Genomic DNA, 24,118 nt, shown 5'->3' with positions numbered 1-24,118 from the left:
ACTCCTGATAGCAGTTGAGATGGCGATAATGCAGAACTGTATGCTCTCATTCCAGTGCAAGCTGCTTTTCATCAGAAATACTTGAGTCGCACAAATCTGATTGAAAAGCCTCATTTTTCCCTTACCGTTCCAGCAAGCTGAGAGCTAGACAGCTAATGCACACCACCGCACCTGTGCATCTCATCTGCCTTACCACTAAAAGCAAGCAAACAAACCAACCTCTATTCCCTAGGCACAAAACCACTTCTTGGGCAATACTTTCCATTTATCACTCTGATTTGGCCTCATCCGCATTCTAAGTCAAAGGTGCAAAGTAAGGATCACGGCATTCAACATACAGCAGCAAGCAACAAAACCAATTTTTGAAAAAGACATGAAAGAAACATGAGTTTCTCCAGCTTCTTGCACCAAGACCCTAATTTGCTGCTTCAGCAGCAAAACATTTAAGCCCCCAGGAGAAATTCAGTTACCCCTTTTGCAACGCGTGTGTAACGATGCTCTTGAAACAGAGCTTCTAGCTCCTTCCAGCTAACTACAAAGGACAGCAGACATGAAAAAAGAAGTCGGTCTAACAATAGGAATTGATTACTGGTGAAGAAAGATAAGCATAGTTATGTAATTGGGTAGTCTGGACGTAAGTATTGACACTTGCTAAAAATATCTCTGTTTAAAATTAGCTTATTGAGCAGACACGGCTCAAGTTGTCTGTCCTGCACTGAAGAGTTCTCTGCTTTTAGAGCTGCTGTGCGAAGAAAGAAAATCTAGATGCTGTGTTGTCTTCTGTGGCTAAAATGCCGAGTCAAGCTTAGAGGAAAAAAAAGCATAGTTTCAATAGGGTATTGTTGTGAAAACAGGAGTCCAGTATTATTAGCTGGTTATGGTAGAGTGGTTTTATCTTTCAGCTATCCACTGTATCTAAAATGGTTTGCATCTGCAGCCAGAAGCCACAAACAGACTTGCAATTGTTTGCCTTTCAGGGCAGGCAGGGACAGAGGGTCAGCTCAACATTTTGGTGCCTTTGAAGCAACTTTGATCACTGCAGGAATAAGGAGAACAAGTCTTGCGCACCTACAAGTCGTATTATCATAACAAATAAACTTACATCGCTCCTTCAAGGCAACTACCAACTCTGAAAGAACGCAAGATGCTGAGGACTTATTTATAGAAATACACTCTCACCCTGAACAGTATTACATTAATTTTAAAGTGTTCTCCTTCCCTAAGTACAACAAAAACAGTCTTGTCTAATTACCTCATTCTTCAGTCTGAAAAGCAATAAAAGAATGAATTGCTAAAATAAAGCTCCACCCTTCAAAACCTCCAGACAGTCTTTTTGCAGTTTGCCATTTCACCTTACAGCTTATAAATCTTGGGACTCTGACCACTCGCACAGTTTTGTCTTTTTGACATTTTGGCTTCTAAAGCTTATCTCGAAGAACATGGAACCAGATGTCACAATATCCTACCAAAAAGACAGGAAAAACAATCTCCACATTTTTTACAGTTTCATGAAAACAAACGGCCCCCAGAACAGCCAAGCTACACAGTGTACATGAAGCAACTTCAAAATCTGAACGAATAGACGGAGTCAGGTAATTTTTCCTAGCGTGAAGAGACCTTCAATGGATTGCATTTTGTCTAAAAGTTATTGAGAAGTAAACTGCAATGATCCTTTCTTTTAGCCACAAGCAGATCAAGTGAATAGACGCTTTTTCGTGACAGTGGTAAGTCAAGCTCCACTACATTGGGAATTCAGATCGAAACTTCTGAATCTATAGCTGTGGATACATGTGGCAAAAGCAAACATATACATGTTCTAAACAAACAGCACATTCCTCATGTCGAACCAGTTTTTTGTACCTCAGGATAGTATACCTATGTAACCCAAATTTGAGAATAAGTCACTTCTAACAATTAAGATGACAAACCATCCCAAGCAGGAACTGTCTGAAGTAGGGATGAGGGCTGTGCACCTCCTCTCCATAAAGTGATTTTTTCCTCTCTATGCTTGCAAATAAAAATCTGCCAGACTTTACTCTTCCTCCTCTTAAGTTTTCCAACCTTACAATCAGTAGGCTACCTTCCTTGATGTGACTTCTGGCTAGGGTATTTGGCTCCAACTGGCCCGCTGATAAACTGCACTATTGTTTGCCCAACGCTGCTTTGGACTGAATGACCGATGAATGCCGAATCTCGTTAACACTGAAGGGAGAACTCACATAATTCCTGCAACAACTAAAGCGCTAATTTATTTCTGACGCCTGATTTGGCGTCACATCTGTGGGGTTTTTTTGTTTGGAGTTTGAGTCATGTTTAAACAATAATGTCACTGAACAGTTATAGGTTAAAAGGAACACGTGTATGGAACAAGTGTCGTTTGTCACCGAAGCTGAACACCTGATGCGCCGTAGCCCGCCTTTGATACCATGGCTGGACTTAAAAGTTACTGCTGTGTGGCAAGAACAGGCAGGTCTGCCAGCTCTTCACTCCAGGCTCGTTCAGTTCTACATCTGGGGATTTTCTAGTGATATATTCCAAATTTCTGTCTGCTTTGTGAAGCCATTACAAGTCCCAAAATTCTTTACTACAGGGGGACTGCCAAAAGCATGCCTGTGCTGTTTCATTAGATAAATGGCTGATACAGGGCTTCCCCTTCAACTCAAAGTGGTTATTTTCATCTGTTTCCAAGTTTGAGGGTTACTGGATTCATAAATAAGTTACTAGCCATATGCAAAAAAAAATTTAAGCAACGTTCCGGTGCTTTGCTTTTTTTCCCCCCTTGCTACATAATTCCTCTTATGAACCTTTCACTCAAAGCCAGTGCTGTGGACTACAGTCCACTGACTCCAAAATCCTCAAGCTGTTTAATGAAAATGCAGTTTACTACTAAAATACCATTCTACTGGCTTCTAGACATTTGGAGGCGATCAGCTGCCAATTCTGTAACAGATCAGCAGTAAAAACATCTTGTTAGGAAGGCAGAGAAACCATGAAAGACAGAGTAGAGGTTTTGCCAGTACATGTTCATCTCCTGCCAAATCCTCCCTACCTATCTGCAGAAGTTTGGGGGGTGTCTGGGGGGAGGGTGTGTGGAATTGTTCTGGAGTATTACTTCTTCTAAGAAGTGTATTTTCAAATTTCCTCAATGCCTCTATTAATAACTTCACAGATAAAACAAGTAGGCAATGTGCTTTTAAAGAAAAACCTATTTCTGCATCTTGCGGTATATAAAACAAGCAAACAAAGCTCCAAATGGAGAAGGATATACACAAGGGAGAACTCCCAAGAAAAAAAACTGCTAGTGTACACAAACTGTCTGCGGGAAAGTAAAGTTATTTACACAGGAGGTTTTGATGGAAAAGCAGGTCAGCACTATGAACCTTTCTATATTCTTCGCAACTTTTAATGCTTTTCTTGAAGGAGAGCAATTTGAAAAATGACAACTTGCTCTTCCAGGTGAAAGTAATGCTTTTCGCTGCACAACTGATTTTACAACCCACAGCAGGAAACACACCACCACCTCCAGCTTTGGAAATCCATTTAATTCTGCTCTCTCCGAGAGCAGAATTTAACCTCACGAGTTCTTGATTTTGCAATGGAAATATGAAATACAAAGCAGAGTGCTTCACAGTGGAAAAAGAGTTACCTTTGAAGAGACAGGAGAAGCAGTGTACTTAGTTAAGTCTACTAAAACAAGAAAAGAGGCTACAACGGTTTTTCAGAACCCCTTTTTTGTTACCAGACATCGGAGTGCGTTGTGAAGACTCCATCTTTCAGCGATTCTGGGGACATCCAGCGGACTGGCAGCAAACCTTTCCCTCCTTTACGATAATAATCTGTCTCGTAGATATCTCTTGTCATGCCAAAATCTAGAAGGTATAAATGTTTAGAGTTTACACGATAAAATGACGAACATTTCCCCTTACTACAAGCCATTGTAGCCAGCAGAGAATCACAGTTTGGTGCAAAGGATCTGCTGTCTGTTATGACGACGCTTCACTTTGCAGGCACTTTACCTGCTGCCTTAGGGCTGGTCAGATCCCTCCCAACAAAACCAACAGACATTTTTACCATTGACTTCAGTGCATGAAGAATCTGAATGATTTCAATATATTAATATGAAAAGTTCCAGGATTTATGCTCAAGCCTTGCAGTAAGGTAACTCTTCTGAAGGTCATACAATTCACTAATCTGTTTTTTCAAACTCAATGAGTTTCTCTTCTTTTAAAAGAGTGTAAAGAGCTCCATTAGTACTTAATAATATTGTCTTTAATTAAAAAATCTTTTACGTCGAGGAAAATGCTTCTCTCTCATTTTTTTCCCCAATTTCCAGTTCCTGTACAATATTCCGTCTCAAATGCTACAGAGGATTAAGCTATTCACTTACGACTAACACAGACCAATATTAAAGACATACTTTGGATTGTACACATGTCCTTAGCTGTAAATACATCTAACAATGTTCATCTCCTGACTAACCCAGACTTATTCCAGAAGGGTTTTTTTCTGAACAATAGCTTGATGCACACAAAACTGCTGGCTCTTGGACTAGCCTATTTAAACCAGTTCCTATGTTTCCAGACACTAACCAAAAAGCTAATAAATCAGATGGCATCAAATCCCTTACTAATATTAAATGCTGGCTGTGAAGACAGCAGACCTAAGGCAAAATCAGTTTATCAGTACAGACCTGCAGGTGACCCTTTTTTTTGGGGGTGGGGGGAGTGAAAAGATGAAAAGATGACAGAATTCCTCCAGTTCTCACAGTCGTTATTACCAGTCTATGACTTGGATGAGTAACCGACCACTAACCCCTCTCGTTCCTTGTCTGCTATGGACACTGGTACCCTCAGCCATTATGACTAAAAACCCCATCTGTGCAGCTGTTCCATCACCCCCCACACCAGGGTGACTTTATTCTGGCTGAATGGAATATTCTTTAAAAATATAATGCAAATAAGAAACAGATATGCAACAAGCATAAGACAGTGTAGCATAAAGCTCCTTCTCTGAGATCTAAACAGTCTGAGTTGGCGTGTTCCCATCAAGATGCTCCTAAAGTGTTTCTACATGAAGGAATTTTCAATACTGGTAAATAAATGAGAGCAGTGCGGCACATTTCACGAAATGCTTTCAGGGTAACCATGTACCATGTTAAAGGGAAGAAATGCACCATCTTCAGTTCAAAGAATTGTAAAGCATGTTGGGGGGGGGAGGAAGAGTGAGAAAACTGGAACGGGAAGGATTCAGGCTGACTTCCCCAAAACCTGCAGAAAATGCACAAAATCCCCCAAAGATCTTATTTCCTAATTAACTGACTCAAAATGAAATCATTTTTTCTTTCTCCCAAATGACAGGATTACTTACACAAATTATCAAAATAGCTGAGTTAAGCTCAGAGAAAAAGAATTAGTTTCCTATAGCAGAAAGCTGTTGCTATACATGTTATTTTAATATGCACAACTCAAAAACAGCCAAAAGCTTAAAATCATCCTCTCTGGAGAGAAGTCTGAAAAAACTCATCTGGCACTATTTTGGAGGCATGGTGAAGGGAAAAAAAAAAAAAAAAAAAAAAGTGGTGTTCTAACAGCAGAGCAGAGGAAAAGCCATTTTCTGTTGTCTGGAAAGCAGAACTCCAGTTCAGACTGGAAAGCATCCAGCTGAAGTCAAGCCTTACATTCCACTTCCAAATCAGATATGCTTTAAAATAATCCTAAAATTCTTATTCTTGAATCAATAACCAGGAGGTGGAATTATTTCTGCGCATTAACAGAAGAGTGAATGACACACCAGTGGTAACTACGCCATCCACCCAGATGTCTGCAGCATCTGCACCTCAAATCACCGCTTCACTAGCTCTTTTTAAACCCACACGCTATACAATTTCCTCACTGGAACAACAGCAAGTAGAGGTATTCCAAAAGTTTCAACTCAATGTTGACTGCTCAGAGGTCTTAAATCATAACAAGCCTTCATAAGGAACATGTTTCATTCTGCAGAAATTTAAACTAGAGCTAAGTTTCAAGAAGGTCTTTCAAAAAATTAAAATGCCTTCTAAGGCGCCAACTTTTCTGGGTGATGTTTGAGTGAAAGTCAAAAAAGCACACCTCCAATTTTCACTGTGAAGTCTTCTGCCACCATGCAGTTTCTTGCAGCAAGGTCTCTGTGAACAAATTTATTGGCGTTGAGGTATGCCATCCCATCAGCAATCTCTCCTGCCATCTGAATCATCTTCTTCAGAGTTGGAGGTGCCTGGCCAGGATTACTCTGAGCAAGATTAAGATGATAAAACAGGTGAGGGGAAAAGAAAAAAGTAACTATGCTACAAACTGTAACATCTTTTTTAAATCACATTATCACTATTCAGCCTGACATGAGCCAGAAACTCATGATTATGTACACCATAGCATCTGCTTAGTGGGAAAACTGGCCATATCAAGCTGGGTTACAAACAGAGCTCACAAATAGCTCTTTTATAACCAGCCATTCTATGTATATATATGTTTATATTATCCAATCACTTAAGCTCTTTCTACGTGCAATGCCCTCCGTTTATACCATATTCATTCTCTTGTGCACATCTTGTGCTCATGTTCTGTTCCTTTAAGTTATTCACATCAGAATTTTTAGATCAAGGGCAAAAGCTGCTGAGCTCATTTTCTACATAGTCTGCGATGATTTCAGTGGCAAATGACCTATGTGTCATCTTCATCCTTCACACCCTGTATCATAGGTGGCAATTTTAGCTGTTAAGACTGATGGCCTACATATTAGACGATGCGTATTAGCTACGATATTAGATTTTTACTTTCCAGCAGTAGCAACATGCAGGATATACAACATGAAACAATTATCCTAACACGCATGCTTCAACTAGCCAAATTTTTGTTCAACATCTTGATGAGAAATTAGATTAGACAAGAGACTTAATTCAAACCTGGCAAACAGGACTCGGCGACACAAGAAGGGGCCTATTCCACACAGTACACCGGGCTATTGGCAATAAGTACCTCGTGAAAAAAGGTGTTGCAGATCACAGAGCAGCTCATGTTTTGTTCTTAGAGCTTAAGGAGAAGGGGAAGAAAGGCTAATTGCCTGATGCTTCCAACGTGACGCTGTTTTGTTCAAGATGATTCTAACTGAAGAAATAAATAAAAAAACTCCAGCAACTCATGACTCACCTCCGTGTCTGGCCTCAATGATCTCAGGTAACTTTTGAGGTCCCCACGTGTCATCAGCTCCATGATAACCAGCGTAGGCTGGCCCTGAGAAACAACACCAAGCAGCCGAACCTGGAAGAGGAAAACCAAACATTCAGTTATGAATACAGCTAACTGAACTGTAGCAATCATTTATTCATGTCAATATGTAGCCCCAAACACCTGTGAATCTGTGGGAAAGGCCTGAAAGTAGACTCGGTTCCACTCTGACTCCTGTTTCACAATAACATTATAAAGCTGCACAGAATTGAAGCTAAAATCCCACGTTCCCGCTTCAGTCAGCAAAGATGTGCCCTGAACCCCCTCATTCATGCCACGAAGCACCACAGCTGTATGAATCACAGCCTTGTTACATTTTCATGACTTACCACATGGTGACAATTGAACTCCTTCATCACCGAGGCCTCATTTAAGAACTCTATCCTCTCACGCATGCTTGCAGACTCATTGACAGTCTTGATGGCCACCCTGGTCTCCGGCTCATCCTTCACCACTCCCTTGGCTATTCCCTCATACACCATTCCAAAGGAGCCTTGCCCAAGCTCCCGACACATGGTGATCTTCTCACGGGGCACCTCCCATTCGTCTGGAACATACACTAAGGAGAGAAAGAACAGGCCATGATGTTCCACTTCTGCAAGTAGTGTGATTGCTCACCGCTTTACGATACCAACTGCCCAAACAGTTTTACTGTAAAAAACACTAGACACAATGCTGAGAACTCGCACGATGTATGCAAATAGTTCACAGTCTTACCCATACTGAGATAGGCAGATGCCCGGCATACAAATAAATCTTAAAGAAATGTATAGATGGACTTGAAGTGGCCTCACTACAGTGGTGACGTAATGGGATAGAAATAAGGAACCTCAAAGCACAAAACCAGGGTGGGAAGAGGCTTGAATCAATACTTTCGGCTTCAGCTTTTCTTGGGATCCTTGGTCTTCTAATTCTTCCAGACAGCATCAAACATACTTGATCATCTGTACCAGTTTAGTGTCTGCTGTATTCTCTATTAACAGATTGATTTTATGACTAGAGGGAAACAGACTCTCTGATCTAGTAGGCTCTTTGCATGAAACTATTCTGATCACTTCCACACACACTGTTGCACCAGTAAAGGCAGAACTTGCTGCTGCTGCAAGTCTTTGATCTGAGGCAGAAGAGAGATCTCAGAAGGTGACTGCCAGGAGGGAGAACTGCCTCAGGCAAGAGGACATCTGAGTAGTCACTGATGCTGCTGCCTATCAGTCGCCAAAGGAGGGGACAGTTGTGTCACATGCTCTTACTATTTTCCATACGAGAAGTACACAGAAACAAGCAGTGGGTTTGTTCGGATAGGTCAGAATAGGGCTTAAAAGGGCAAACATGAAAAGATAATGAATTCATGATTCTTCCTTCATTTCAATGAAAATATCACTGTATGAGTAGATGATAACCCGAAAGTGAAACCAATGCATCCAAATTTGCCTCAGCTGAATCAACTACAGGAAAAATTTCAAAAACTCCCCAATTTCAATAGCGAGGTGACATTTACATATTATCAGTGATGGACTCCATGACTGTGCTAATAAAATGAAGACAGTAAGTGGTTTTACAACATCCCTTTTAGAGTTTCATACCTTTCAAAGTCAGACACAAACAGAATATATGAAAGTAAAAGCACGAGAAGTGTAAGGCCACACTTACCGTCTGAAGCACTGAAGTACTCGGGGTTCACAGAAGCATAAAGTACTCCATTGCCCAGCCTGTCGCTGTTCCTGTTGAAATATTTTTTTGCCTCTTTTAATCTTTAAACTTAAGTAAATTTCAGACCACCTCTTCTACAGGATTTCCATTTGCTCAACCACAGAGTATTATTTACAGTATGTGGAGAGCTTTTCAGACAAAGGGGACAAAACCAAGTTCTTTTTCTACCTCACATAATCAATGGGAAAACAGCCGAGAACAGCTTTCTCAGGAAACCTGCAGTCTTCGTTATACCAAATCAGCACCAGAAAAGCATAAACAGAAGGTACTTTTAGCTGCTGGGTAAACTTCCTCTGAGGCAGACAGCTGTATGGTGATACACCCGGGAGACCCGTGGCTGAGAACATGCTTTAACATCACCTGCTCTACTGTGGGAGAGAAGTGATCCAGCAAAGGACAAGATTGTTTTTAATGGGGAATTCCATCCAACCATTTTAGAAGTGTTTCTATAGTATTATTTTAAGAACACACACACACACTGCCCCCTCCTCTCCCCATTTTACTGGGGTGATTTTCAGAATAAGACGTATTTATTCGGCACTGTGAGAGTTCTTGCAGGAGGCAGGCTGTAGAAATAAAATTATCAATCAGACCTCAGAAAATCAAAGACAACGCATTTTTGTGGGCTAGAACAACAATTTAAAGAAGGATGAGTTATCAGGCATTTCACCTAGGAGAGCCCAAGCGAAGGCCAAGCAGGTATTGGGCTTCATTAGATACAAAGCCCTTTCTGGAGTGCCAGAGGAGAACTGGTACTATTGTCTGCACACAAATGAATTAGAGCTGGAAATAATGGGATACTCAATGAGCGTAATGTATATTAGTGTAATAAAAAACCCACCATATCTAGAAAGTTGCAAGGCTGAACATTTGCACTGACTTCTGTTAAGTTCTCATTATGTATTTCAATTAAATAAAAAATAAATAAATCACTAGTTAAAAAAAAAAACAAAACCCCACAAAACTGAGGAAAACAAATCAATAGAGCAGTCCCCCTAGACTGCTCTATCCAGGATGTAATTTTTTAAGTGGATGTAAAGACTTCAAAAAACCTCTAGAATTTGCCAGAAATCAAATTAACCAAAATTGAACTAAGTTTTCATGATTTATATTGACCCATATTTCAGTCAAAGCTTCTGATTATATAGACTCAGTGTCTGCCATCATTGTCCCAGTGGATGTGTTCCTGACAACCCTTTCTCTTCCCTCTCAAACACGATACCATAATAAAAAGCCTCTTCATACAACAAGCAGCAGCCAGATGCTTGCTGGAAAATCTAAACCACCTCCTTTTACACACCAACAAGACCAAATCTGCTTTTGGTTCTCGAGTCCTCTGAATTCCATTTCCCTTTTTAATTTCTAACTTGCTCCATGGTCACAGATTTGAAAATAAACATTCCCCTCCTGAAGTTTTAACCACAAGCATATCCAACGCACCTCTTTTTGTTAAAGACGTACAGCATTATCAGTAATCCCCCAATGATGAGCAGGAAAGCAATAGGGAGCACAACTATCAAGTGCAGGAAGTTTCCATAGTTTGCTGCTGCAACCAACAAGAAAACAATTGTATCAGGGTTTCTATTAAATCTCCATTAACAAAGAAACATTCAAAACCCACTCAGTATATTTCCATACAGGGAAGAAATCAAAGTACTCATTTTCTTGTCTGATGTGGAAAAATGTACTCAGAAACACTCCCTGACTGCAGATGAGTGGAACAAGAAAACAGCCAGCGAAAAGTATTAATTTTGTACAGAACAGTGTCTGTCTGGGGTTTGTTTTCACAAGTTAGGCTTAAGGACTTGCATTCCTCAGTGAACAATATGTAATTGTACATTTGCACATTCACCTTTTTCCCCCCTTTGTTCACCTTGCAATTGCCTGTATTTATATTCAGAATATGCACACACTGCTCTTTTACTTCAAGTTCTTCAAAGTCCAGAAATTAGAAAACCAAAGAGGAACAGAAGACGGAGTTCCAGTTTTCTGTGGATGCATCTGCTCTACAACTAAATACACAAGTTCTTGAGAGGGTCTTTGTGGACACTACGGTGGTGTTCTTCCAAAATACAAATTACTCCCATCATCAGAACCAGTATCACCCTTTCATCAGGGTATTATCTTTATCAAATGTCACTTGGAAGAGGTCATATGACAAAACATCTTGATACCTAAAAAAACCTGCCAGCCTCTAAACAATTTTTTTTCTCGTATTATTTTGCAATTTAAAGCAGGTTTGCCTTATTGCCACAGGTTTTGTACAATCCAACTCCACGTTGTTATGGCTAAAATTACATTCCCAACAGAGCTGTACATCATCGGAAGCAACAGCAGTGTGTTCTACACACCCACCACCTGGGTGCACCTCTCATACATATAGAATGCATACAAGAAAAGGACCACACCTCAGACACACCTTCTGGTTGTCAACAACTGCCAAAAAAATGGAACTGAGAAGAGTTCCCAAAGAAGCATCAGCAAATAAGAGGAGTATTCAGAGTACAGGCAAGAAGCTCATACACCCACTTACATAGGTAAACATCAGGAATTATTAAAAAGATAATAGTTCCCCAGTTTGACACAGCCAAACAATGTTCATCTTACATTTGGGTTGCACATAGAAAGAGACTGGCTCAGTCCACGACCCGTTTCCAGCTAACGAAGTGGCCTGAACTCTAGCAGAATAGTTGCCAGGGTTCAGATGAGTTAGTTTAGCTCCTCCGAGTTTCTTGTATTCCTGTCTGGAAACACATTCCCGCTTCTCCTAAAAGAAAAAAGCGATTTACAGTTCATGTTAATACCTTCACATTCCTTCATTCTTGGGAAAACAATACGGCTGCAGAATAAGCTAATTTTTCTAACTAAAAGCCCCATCTGATCAGTTTTTCTTCAAACACCTTAAGGAGATACGTGGAACTCAAAAACTGCCAAACAAAACAAAAGAATGGCATGCTGGCTGGTACTGGGTGTTTGAAATAACAATTTCTATCTTTGGTCTGCAGAACTGCACAGAAACATGTTAAGAAAGATCCCGTTTTGTGTATGAATTAGAGTTACAAGGAGTAACTCAAAACAGAGAAATGTCATGTCCTCACCTCTCCATGCTGTCCATATTTGATTTCATACATTAGTATCAGCCCATTTGGATTTGTAGGCTCTAACCACTTCAAGTAGACAGTATTTTCTTCTTTTGCTTCCCATGCTACCGTTCCTGGAATGTTATCTGCTCCCTCTGTAAAATATTTACAAGTGATGGGAGAAGAACACCTATTACTGAAACAGGAACTTACGCAACAACAGAGGAAAATAAAAGGTTCATACTATTCTTTAGGTATCAAAGCACTGCAGTAAGGGCTACTCAAAGATGCAGAGAACAAAATGCACTGGCCAGGGGGCTGCTGGAGAGATGAGGAACTGCTGATTGCCAGAAAAACAGTACGGTGTATACAGCTTCACCAGGTACGGGCTCTGTGTTAGTCACTGTGCTCCACCTGTGTGCCTAAGAACCTGTTTATCAGCATCTGGCTCTTCCTTCCAAACTTCCCACTACACCAAAACGGTGCAGACACAGCTATTCCCACCAAAAGGCTGTAAACAGCCGCCTGTCTGCAAATGGCTGTGAACACGTACGATCTGACCCAGTGACATGCCTTTCCTAACACATCCAGTCTTAGGAAAGCCATCGCAGTTTCAAACAGAGTCTCACTAGCAATTCAGAAGTTGCTTTCTCCCTATGTCATTCGTGATGATTTTATGTGTTTTATTCGAACCTTAACAGCAATATGAAGACCCTTTCAGTCAAAGAAGAGACGCTACTTTTTCAAAAAAAAAAATAATACAGTTGTTAGGTTTGGAAGAAAACAGAATTGTTTAGCCTTTAATTTTCAGAGCCATGCGCTAAAAATCTGAGACCACTTATTTCCTTTTCCCTGATCTCACAGTTTTCCTTATTTCCTTGAAATAAGCAATACTTTTTGCTTTTTTACTGTCACAGCTGGATCTGGATTATGATAGTCTTTCCTTCCAGAAACAAAACAAAATTGCTACCATTCTGCATGAAATATTCCCAGACATCTGCCCGAGTCAGAAGCTCTTTGCTGGATGCGTATGAGCTTACACTAAAATCATCTCTATTCTTCTCAGAAGAAGTACAATCTGTAAAAGTCCCAAACATGAGTACAGCATTCAATGCTTCCTATTTGAAGTACTCTAGACGCCGGCAATTGGGCACAAAGCAACACAGTACTCCTGTTTCCAGGCTGGACAAACGCATGGTCATTCTGTGACAGAAGAAACATTTGGCAAACATTCCCACCAGCAAAACTCTTAACATCTGCAAACAGTTCAGAGCGAACACAGCAAAACTAAACATTAGCACAGAAATGTTCCCCGGTCCCCATTCAGCACACAGGGAACTGAAGAATAAAACCTTTTAACCCACCATGTCTGTGGGTCTCACCAATATCACTGGGAAAGAGATTCTCTCATAATTATCTCGGTACTCAATGCACACACTTCTACCTTTCTCCAGATCACAGGACAGACTCAATACATATCACTCGGTACACACAAGAGACCGGACAAGGACATTAAACTACTGTAACAAAGTGTAGTTCCAATTCATTTTCTTGCATGCAATTTTTTTTATTACACCCCAATGTTTTTCTAGCTGTTTTTGGAGGGTTTGTCCTTCCCGAGATTGCTCTCGCTCCAGGAAATAAAACAAAGCTGTATAATTGTGGGAGCATACCTGAAGGCATGGTTCTTGCAAAGACAAAGTTGGAAGCGCTACACCCAAGTGTGTCAGCTTCATGGTTGCAGCTGTGAATATCAATGCGGTAAAGAGTAAAAGGCTGGAGATGGGAGATCACAGTTCTCTCCTTGCCATCCACTTTGGTCTCAAAGAACGGGTATTCCACCTCACTCTCCTCTGTGTCAGAAACATTGGTGAAGTGATCTGTCCCAGTCGTGTTCCTGTTTCGAGTGGCCAAAGTGGCATTTGCGATTCGGAACACGTCCCTCCGTTTCCGATCGGGTCTGTGGAACAAACAGGTATAGAAAAGGTCTCTTTAGAGAAACACCACTTTTCCTTCAGCTCTGTGGGAAAAAAAAACCAAAACAAAAAACAAAAAACAAACCACCAACATACCCAAACAGCAGAATATGTAACGCTGCTATTAAAAAAGCTAAATAAAGGAAACTGCAAAACAAGACAAAAGCTTTCTCTGAACCTGAACCTGCAGCATGTCAGCACATCCTATTACTCTCTTTTGGTCAGAAACCAATAATCAAAACTCTGAAGCTCACATTGCGCCCCAAGATAAACGTGCAAACTTCTGACCTCACACAATAAACTGAATAGCAAAAATGGCTTTGCCGTTATTCCATAAGCAACCTAGATTTGTATTTAATGACAGCGATGTTGATGCTTAAAATAAAAATCAGATGTTAAAGGTTGAAAAGGTTAGAGAAAAAACTGTTTTGAAGTTTGCTGGATTAGCAAAGCTAACTCTCAGTAGGCTTAACTTCCTTTTCAGTTGCAATGAAATTAGAGAACTTTGAATGTAGTGCACTAAGAAAAGAAACCTTGGAAGGCAGCTGAAAACCATGAACGTTAACCACCACTACTGCGTGGTAATTTGTGTATCTCTACTTCTCTCATCCAAACAAAAGCTCTGCAAAGGAACAATCTTCCTATATGAGAAAACACAGCACTAATATTGTGTGTGGCAAAGAGTTCACCAAGCAACTTTGCTTTGCCTTACAGGCATCTGTAGGAAATTTATGCGGAGTTAAAAACTTGAGGGATTTCAACAACACTACTACTTTCTCAAGTCTAAGAAACCGTCGTAGCGAACAGGCCTGAGCACCAGTACAAGTGTCAAGATGAAAATAATCTTATAGACATCTGGATGGTATTAGTTAACCAACACACGATTGCTACACGAGACTTGTCACTTGGGCTTGTGTCAGATCCAAGGCCGTTTTCCACAGAAGCACTAACTCCAGAGGGCAAGCTGGCTTCTCCAGCTCCTGCTCTCCTCCTCTCTGACATTTGCAGGACTGCTCACACCTGGAAAGCAACGCACCAGGGGAGTTAAAGAAGAAGGTAATGAGTTCCCCTACAAAAACAGTTTTGGCTTGAATCCTGTCCTGCCTGAAATCACTTAGCCAGTGCCCGCTTCGCACCTGGTCAGTACAACAGGTATCAAGGACGAAGGTGAAGTCTAACCCGTTTCTATCAGGCAGCGAGTTACAAGTCAGGCAAATAAGGCCTCCCTCAAACACACAACAGGAAGAAAGGCGACTCAGGAGAAGTTAATTTCACTGTCAAATATCCTGTCTTAGTACATTCAGCCACAAAACAGCATGCTGCAGAGAGAGCCAAAACCAGGCTCACTTGGTTTTGAAATCTTCTGGCAGAGGTTGGATGAATATTTTATTTATTTTTTTTTTTAAGGAGTTCATTACAAAAATTTCCAAAATCCTTTTACTATGTCTTGAGTAGTCGTTTTCAGACTCTCAGATGCCATGTAATCCTCAGCACAGAAATAAACAAAGACAAGCAAAAAACTTCCTAAGTTATCAACAAATTGTTTTAAGCAACATACAAGCAAATGTCTTAACTTGTCATTGGGGTATGGGGGAATTTGATAGGAGATGTAAGCACTTGCACCTCCTCTACACTGGTATTTATGGAAGGTTACTAAGCCTATTTACCTTGCTCAGGATTCATTTACTGCGTTAACTCAGCGGAAAGAACAAACTTTTGAACCACTAAAAGCACGCACGATGCCTAGCACTGAACTGATGAACATTTGTACAGATTTTGTGATAAAAGCAGCGCTAACAAAAAGTTCATTTTCAATCTACAAAAGCACGTGCCAATGCAAGAACCCAAAATGCACGACACTATCTTTCACTGCTTTTGTGGGATGCATGAAGTTTCAACTCTTTGGTGGTATCTGGGGGGATGGGAGGGACGACTACAGTGCTACCTTGCCTTTGGGGAAAAAGATAACGCGAAAGCAACACAAAACTTGTTGGTGAAACCTATAGTCATACCAGGAAGAGAAAAAAAACCTGCAGGACAGCCACAAGGCAAACATGATTAAAACATCAAGAGATCTGACACCATTGTTTTTTGGTCAAGCAGCTTCCTGCTTTCGTGAAAGGCACAGATAAAGACAAAAAACAAGCATCCGAGGAAATAAGTCTAGTGATAAAAATATGAAAATTCATCTATTCTGTTACAGGAGAGGAAGGAAGAGAAAAGAAAAATGAAAAATAATGCTATAAAAATTAAATTAAATTGAAATTAAAAATAAGAAAAAAACCACGGGTCATTTAACATAGAAGCTAACTGTTCTCATACTTTATGGCAGATAAGTTATCTCAGATAAAGTATCTCAGATACCTTCTACTACACACAGAGCCCGTCTCATCCTGTCATTAGAGAACCAAAAAACTTGAAGAATAACTCATCCTCCTGTGGTTGTGAGTGCCTCTTCAAGACTAACTAGAGTCCTCGTGTTTGAAGTCTACCTCACCACTGCAGTAATACACATGGGGTCATCCAGAAGTTGCACATACGATTAGATCAACAGGGTTTTTAAACAGCCTTAAAACCACCCAGTCAAATATTTTCACGCTGTATTACATGCTGCATGTCTTTCATAATATCCTGGAGACAGGTAGAACACTGGAAACAAATACTACTATTGAGGCTTGCATTAGCACATTAATTAACTTCGCCCTTGGGAAAGAGGAAAAAAAAAAAAAAGACATCAGCAGGTAATGAGCTGCTTAGATTTGTCCCATGTAAATGTCTCACTAGCTCGTAATCTTTAATTTCTCTGACATACAGTCTCTTAAAAGTTGCGTAGCTATGCAGCTATTTCTGAGCATTGTACCTTATCTGCCCTTGCTGTTACAAAACACACCCTTATGACAGTATGTTAAGAAAAAAGGGAAATGGACAAGCTTTCAGGAAATCCTTTGTGAATTGGTCAGTTTATTTGTTACTCTGAGTTCAAGGTTCCATAGGTTTCCTTTGGGTCGAAGGGAATGCAGGAAAATTTGGGAGAAGACAACACATGACAAAGTTTTGGTGAAATAAAAAAAATTCCCTTGTGGCAGATTTTCAATTAGTTTAGACCTGACACGTCCCTTTCAAAACTCCTCGCTATGCTGTTTCATGAAGTCCAAAATCAGATCACATTTACAAGATTTTGCATTGCTCAGGAATTACATCCCAGCCAGTCATGGTGGCTGTTGTTTCTCTGTACCTCATCTTTGCTGCTGGCTCTCATCATGCAGTACGGAAACACTGCACAAGTTCAACCACAAATGCTAAGCATGACTCAAACACAGCTCAGGTACAATACTTGGCACTTCCAAAGAGAGGCAGTGTTCAGTTCCTCATTTTCTGGACAAAGCGAAGAAGCTTGGCACGCATCACAGTCCCAACCCCAAACAAGTCAATCCAACAAATCCTTGAATAAAGGTCCAACGATCACAATAGAGATTGAAATGAACCAGTTTTAATGAGCAGCAAAGCCACAATTTAGAATTCTCAAGCACCGGACTTCACCATAAATTTCACCTGCCAAAGACAATGAGATAACATGCATGACTGAAATCTGATTGCTTATAGACTGTACCGTAACAGCTACACACTGTGTGCTAGGCCCCAGGATCCAATTAGCTAAAGTAAGAACAGCTTACATGAAGGATAAATTGGAAACTCAAGGATCAAAATCACCAATTAATTCAGTAGTATCTACTCTATGTTGCAGCATAAAATCGTTACTATTGCACTTAATGTGTAAGCAGTAATGTTTATGATGGAAGGGTGGGCATATTTAATACTTCTCTGCAGCACAGACCCAGGAAACCAATATGCCCTTTGCAATTAGTACAGTGAGAAAGGAAGACCAGTTCCAATTCTGCAAAGTGACTATGCCCTCCATTTCAAAGGCAAATAAATCTTCAGATTAGTAACACAAGCACTTAAATGGCTATTTAGAGAAAGATCACATCTGAAACCCTTTGCCACATGTTGCTCATCTCCAAAACCCTTATAGACAAAGAGCTCCTCAAGTAACTCTTGACTCTGAAAAGAAACCATCACTAAAGTCCTTGAACAATATAGGTAAGAACCCTTACTATTAGATAAAATTGAGAGAAAGAGATGAAAATTAGCGAATAAGAGAAACTGCAAAGTAAGGCTGCAGACTGTCTCACAAAAGGAAAGGCAATGTTTACGCATTTCAGGTGTTACCGACATGTCCAGGAAGCCTGAGCTCTAAGAAATGTTAAAACAATGGAGTTATTAGCCCCACTTGCAAAGAGAAAGTGTCCCAAATCCATTACCTGGGGACGAAGATAGAGTTGTGAAGGAAGTTCTCAAAGACTTTCCGGTACTCTGCTTCCTCCTTCTCAGCTTGCTTTTCTGCTTCTGTCTTGGGACAAGCACAACAAGGTCCTTTTTCTCCCCCACAGCCCTCTGGCTTGGTGGGTTCAGTAGCTTCTTCTGTATCAATGGTCCCATCAGCATACCTTCGAATTGGGACTTTATCTTAAAAGAAAAGAACAGAGGTGGCTTGTTTCTCTTCTCTCCATATTATGAATACAGCAACAATCCATGTTTACGCACTCCCTTCTATTTGCTGTTGTGAAGCAGGACACAGGGAAGCAGGACACAGGCTTTAGCTCTTGTAAATAATGTGCATCGGCAGGTAAGAATCACAGGCATTTCAACACAAACATGTTTCATTTTCCTACCTTTGGAGCAGTAATTGTGTCTGTAAAGGTAACTGTCCTGAGGTTGCTGCTGCCACCGTACAATGTAGTATGAGAGGTTGCCATTGGGAAGAGAGGGAGGATTCCATTTCACAATCAGTTGGGATGAGGAGTTGGATGCTGAAATAACATCCAAGGGAATGGATGGCACTGGAGGGGAAAAAAGAAAACGGTGGCATTTGAATCTAGAGCATTCTATAACATATTTTGATGTAAGCTTTCAAATTGAAGCCCAATCCATTTCTATACTGCAAGAAAATACAGCATCCTATTTCAAATAAAAGATTTCCTGCTTATGCCCCACTAACAACAGTTATTAAAGGGTTCAACCGCAACCACCTACAGTCCCAATCTGAACTGGTACTTAAATTTACCTTCACCAATGGAACAAAGTCTGAAATCTTAACTCAAAAAACTCCCATAGTTCTCAATGAAAATAATGTCTGAACAATCCCAGAGTTTTAATTCAAATCGTAATGCTGCTTTCATATTTACTGAGACTTTCTCGCATTATGTACATCATTTGCACATTTATTCAATTTCTGCATTAACAACAGAACTTGCGTAATATAATAAGCATACCTGCAGCATTATCAACCTCCTACCCAAGAGCCCAGGTCTCACCTGCAGCATTGGTTCGTATATATACAATTTCACTTTTTGCTCCATGAATATGATGGTTTTCCATCATTGTGAGGGTAACAGCCTTGACATAAATGGCGTACTGAGTCCAAGGTTTCAATCCCTGCAGTAGAATTCCAGGATTGTTCTCTTTGTTCGGTGGTAGGTCAACATCAACCATGTTCCAGCTATTGGAGCCACAAGCATCTTGCCCATCGTACTCTGTCACATTTTTGAATGGTCTGGAACATTAAAATAAAAAATCAGTACAAAATATTTATTTACTCCTTAAAATTGTCAATATATTCATGAGCACGTCTCACTTCAATGTTGCTCAATGAAACAAACAAAGATTAGTTGTTTTCCATAGTAGAACATAACAGAATAAAATTTGTACTTATTTCCAAACACTACAAAATTCAGAGTTCAGCTTTAGCTGCAGGTCGTATCTTCAGTCACTAGCAGTAAGGTAAGGTTCTTCAAGAAAACACCAATTATTTTTTTTAATCCAAAACAGACAGTGAAATGCTTCAGACATATTTAGACTTTAGCTAACCATATATGAAACAGAAGCAACTCAAAATAGGTGGCTGAGCTTTTTACCATAAAGAACCTAAACTTTCATGACTAACCTTGACCAGTCCCAACAGGCTTTCTTCCCCCTTTTATTTCCACCCAATACACACACACTTATATAGTCATATAGTTCTTATTTTCATAAGTTACAACACTGGTACAAGAGCATAAAGTACTATTCTTGTTATTAATTACTACAGACTCATCAGCACTAAGTTTATTGCATCATAGTACACTGTCACAGTGACATTCTTTTTAAGCAATGCTGGACATTAACAATTTGTGCTTCTGTGTCTCGCAGCCTTGCTCTGTTTGTCACTACTGGCATTCTGAACCTCCCTTTCACTCCTCCAAATTGCTTGGGACACTTATTAGTCTACTCATTTACACTTTTGACTATTTTAAATCTGAGACACTACAAGGACATGCAATGGCAGAGGCACATCCCAAGAAATTAGGATCTCTCCAGCAACTGTCCCGCTCCTTCATTTTCACGAGATACTAATGCGGAAAACTACCAAAGCTAGATAATCTAAATAACCCCAAACCCTGAGTAGACAGGTTATCAAGGTGACAGGGCAAATTCCTGATCTTTCGTCAGTACTATGACTAGAGAAGGAAAGGATCTCCGTAACTATGATATGATTTACGAAGAGCTCCAAATTAGACCCCCGAGAACAGCCAAGCAATCCATCTTTTTTTTTTTTCCTTTTTTTTTCCTTTTCAAATTTGAAAGTTCCTGATGGATTTGGACTCCATTCAATCAAAACACTCCCCTTTTTAAAGGGGGCTTGTGCTCCACCAAGAAAAGAATTTGAACAAAAGTGGGACTCAAGGATGAAATACATAAACTGGACGAGATATGTAAACTGCACGAACTAGGAACCACCCAAAGGACTTTGCTGACTAACTTCTCTCGCCTAGGAACCCAAATGTCAGAAGAGAGTTCTCTACTGTCTCTTGGACTATCCCAATCAGTCTCTGACGACAGCTACTTACGCCTCTTTGTAGTAAACAGTGAAGCTAATGAGATCTCTGTAATCTGGAGGGCGATACCGTTCCCACGTTAGTTTAATCCGATTCTTGAGGGTAGTGTTGGAAACAAACCGCAGAATGTGGCTTTCACCTGCAATACAAAAAGACAAGACATTAGAGTTAGCACCACATCACCTATTAGTTTTCGCCGCTTCTTAGGTATCAGTTTTAGCTAATTAGCCCTTCCAATAGTGCCTATGATGCCACAGTATACCAACAGATTTTGTCTTCGTAGAACTGTTTCATCCTACTACATCTGAGTGCTTAAGGGTAAGCAGTGACCCTAGCGATCATTTTAGAATATGTTGGAGTTACTTATTATTTTTTCTGAAGCAGATTTTCTTTTAATGCATCATCAGAAAGCTCTTGAAAACTACTTCAGATTCTCCCTGACAAAGGAATGGATCTCCTGTTTATTCACAGAACTGGTTTAGAAGGAATAAATTCATCATCCAACTCCAACACACACGCAGATCAGTAACTGGCCTCTGCATTCTCACTTTCCAGGACAACTTTTGACAACTGCAATTTGTTTTTTCTGGGGAATGGACAACATGGGAAGGACAAAGGAGTTTACATTCCTGTTCACGAGAGGCTGGACCAAGAACTCCAAAACTCAGTTCATATACGGCACAACCATTTGATGGCAGCAGCTTCCAGCTACTCTTCTGAACAGAGCTGGATGGAAGCCGGCAGCTTTGAGATGAATGGCTTCCCACTACCAATTCACCGAGCTTTCCAATCCAAAACAAAATAGCATTTTAAAAACTTAATTCTTGGATGGAGAAATTGTGTTCTAAGTGTCAACTGTGAGCTAGTTTCTAATGTTCCATAGAAGTCTCTGAAAATAAAGGGGTTTTCACCCTCATGTACACTGGCACCATTGGTGCTATCTTTTCAAAGCCAGTGGAGCTTTTGTTGATTCTTTTCCCCTTCTCAGAGTCAGAAAGCTTTCTGTAATGCTTTTTTTTTTAAAAAAAAAAAAAAAAACAGGCAGCTGCTGGCACTAGCCTCAGTAGTAGTAAGGACTGGTTGTGTGTCTGTGATTCCTACAGGACTGCAAGCCTTTGCTCTATTGAATGTGCAAAGAATGGAGTGTGCTTACAACAAGGATCTATGCCATCTGCATTTATGCATCATGCCTAAGGAGACATTCAGCAGAGTACGCGTCCTAGTTTTGTAAACACCATCCAGAACAAGGGGACTTGACTAATACACAAGATCCATTTTAATTTACTCAGCTCCAAAAACACCACAAAAAGACCAAAGCAAAATGCGTTGTCAGTTCTAAGAGTTTCAGTATGAGGTGAAATTTCTAAGCCTTCTGTCGTCTCAATTCCTAGATGAGAGATTGCTTTTAAATGCGTTGATCACACCTGGAGACCCAATGTGAAGACCACCCAAGCCCAAAGAGGACTTTCCAATAACTTTGACCATTGCAGAATCCAAAATTAAATGCACACACACTGAAGTTTAGAATACTGTAGAACACTAAATCTGTTCTCAACTCAAAAGCAAATACTTCGAAAATAAAGCACAGAAAACTGCGTTTACAATAAGCATTTCTAGCAACAAGGTACAATATTTGGCAGGAGGTAAAAAGAAGCTTGAACATAAACAGAAACAGTTTGTTTTGGTGTCTATGGAATTGTTATACAGCAGTCTCCTTAGTATCAACAGAATAGATATCAGAGAGGAGAATACCTATAATGATGTACGTTTGCAAATGAAATAGAGAGACTGTTCCTCGTTGGATATACCAAACCACTGCATTTTATTTCTCATTTCCCACGTATGTTCCTATTGTTATATGATGCTGCTGTCACAAAAAAGGGTATTTGGAAAGCAGTCATCTTCATCGTATAGTTTTTACAGATGAGATAGTTACTATGTAATGACATCGTTTTCCATGCACGTGAACATACTTTCACAGCTATATTTTAAAAACTGAAGAAGTAGAACAACTGAAAGACTATTGTAATTTCTAAACCCTAAATATGGTAATGGTCAACAATGTGGCAATGTTTTGGGTTTTGGTTTTTTGTGACACCCTCATATGCAGTTTGCCTCGAGACTTTTTTTTTTTCTTTGTAAACTTACAAGAGGCTCTCTCCCCATTGTTCCTTGGATTTATATCTCCTTTGCTCTGTCGTCCCTTGGTTCCTGAAACTTCCTCCATACGGTAAATCTCAGAAACGCACAGTTTAGGATTAAATGCAAAGTACATTTTCCCCTCCTTGATCGTCAAGTTATGATGGTTCCAGTCCCATAGCTGCTGAAGATTGTGGTTGTCAAGCACGTAGAAGGAATAATTCCTAGAAAGAAATTTTTGATGGAAAAACATTACTTTTCGTTCATATCCAATTCCAACCAAGAACACCTTAACAAACATAAGCAAACTTTAAAACACTACGTTTCTTCTTATTACTTTAAATTAGTGTTCAGCAGAGTAACGGATTTTCTTCTCTTGCATGAAGCAAGTTTTCCCTGAATGCCCACTTCAGCCAGAGGGCAGGGAAATGACTATAATGCAGGACCCCTCGGCTGACACCACATCACGTAAAGCCCACTCCAACATGTGCTCTAACAATTGTATAGAAGCTGCTATGGGGAATATAAATTCATGTCCTCTCAACAGCAGGTCTCTACACTGGATTTTCCATTTCGTGGCAAATGGGAAGCAACAACCTTACATACCTTACGGGACAGAAATGGTGCAGTTCTGTTGGTAAAATAAAATCACGAACACCGATGTCTTGCTTATGTTTACAAAAGAAACTGTAAGAGTTTGCATAGTGAGGTTTCCTTGTCTCTCTGTCTTAAGTTTACCTCTCGGCCCAATAAAGATTTCCTACATTGTGCCAAGTACAGTTGCGCCTATACATCACAACCTGACAGTAAACAGTTGCACTGACTGCACAGTACAGGATCCACACTTCAAAGTACAGCACTAACAACACAGGCAGCAGAACGTGCTGAGCCCATTCCCTAAGCACAGCGGTGGAATAACATCCTTTATTTCCACAGATACTAAATGCAAAATTGTGTGTGCAAATCCTATTATATATTAAGAAATTCCTACTACCATGCGATTGTGCTGAATTGGAAAA

At 40.2% G+C, this 24,118-nt stretch overlaps 1 protein-coding gene across 1 annotated transcript in view; it reads right to left on the bottom strand.

The window, feature by feature from the left end:
- IGF1R (insulin-like growth factor 1 receptor) overlaps nt 1-24,118 on the bottom strand; it is a 153,894-nt gene that overhangs the window by 8,125 nt on the left and 121,651 nt on the right. The window contains exons 6-19 of the mRNA XM_009887582.1: nt 23,109-23,323; nt 20,973-21,099; nt 19,401-19,639; nt 18,759-18,926; nt 18,348-18,552; nt 13,723-14,009; nt 12,068-12,204; nt 11,577-11,736; nt 10,410-10,515; nt 8,910-8,980; nt 7,589-7,818; nt 7,182-7,292; nt 6,108-6,267; nt 3,740-3,869 (exon numbers count right to left, since the gene is read on the bottom strand). Coding sequence (XP_009885884.1) covers nt 3,740-3,869; nt 6,108-6,267; nt 7,182-7,292; nt 7,589-7,818; nt 8,910-8,980; nt 10,410-10,515; nt 11,577-11,736; nt 12,068-12,204; nt 13,723-14,009; nt 18,348-18,552; nt 18,759-18,926; nt 19,401-19,639; nt 20,973-21,099; nt 23,109-23,323 — 2,346 coding nt within the window. The remainder of the gene's footprint in view (nt 1-3,739; nt 3,870-6,107; nt 6,268-7,181; nt 7,293-7,588; nt 7,819-8,909; nt 8,981-10,409; nt 10,516-11,576; nt 11,737-12,067; nt 12,205-13,722; nt 14,010-18,347; nt 18,553-18,758; nt 18,927-19,400; nt 19,640-20,972; nt 21,100-23,108; nt 23,324-24,118) is intronic.

This window comes from Charadrius vociferus, unplaced genomic scaffold, assembly GCF_000708025.1.
Source record: "Charadrius vociferus isolate BGI_N301 unplaced genomic scaffold, ASM70802v2 scaffold190, whole genome shotgun sequence".
Lineage (NCBI taxonomy): Eukaryota > Metazoa > Chordata > Aves > Charadriiformes > Charadriidae > Charadrius > Charadrius vociferus.
Note: the sequence above shows the minus strand (reverse complement) of the source record. Positions and strands in the feature narration are given on the sequence as shown.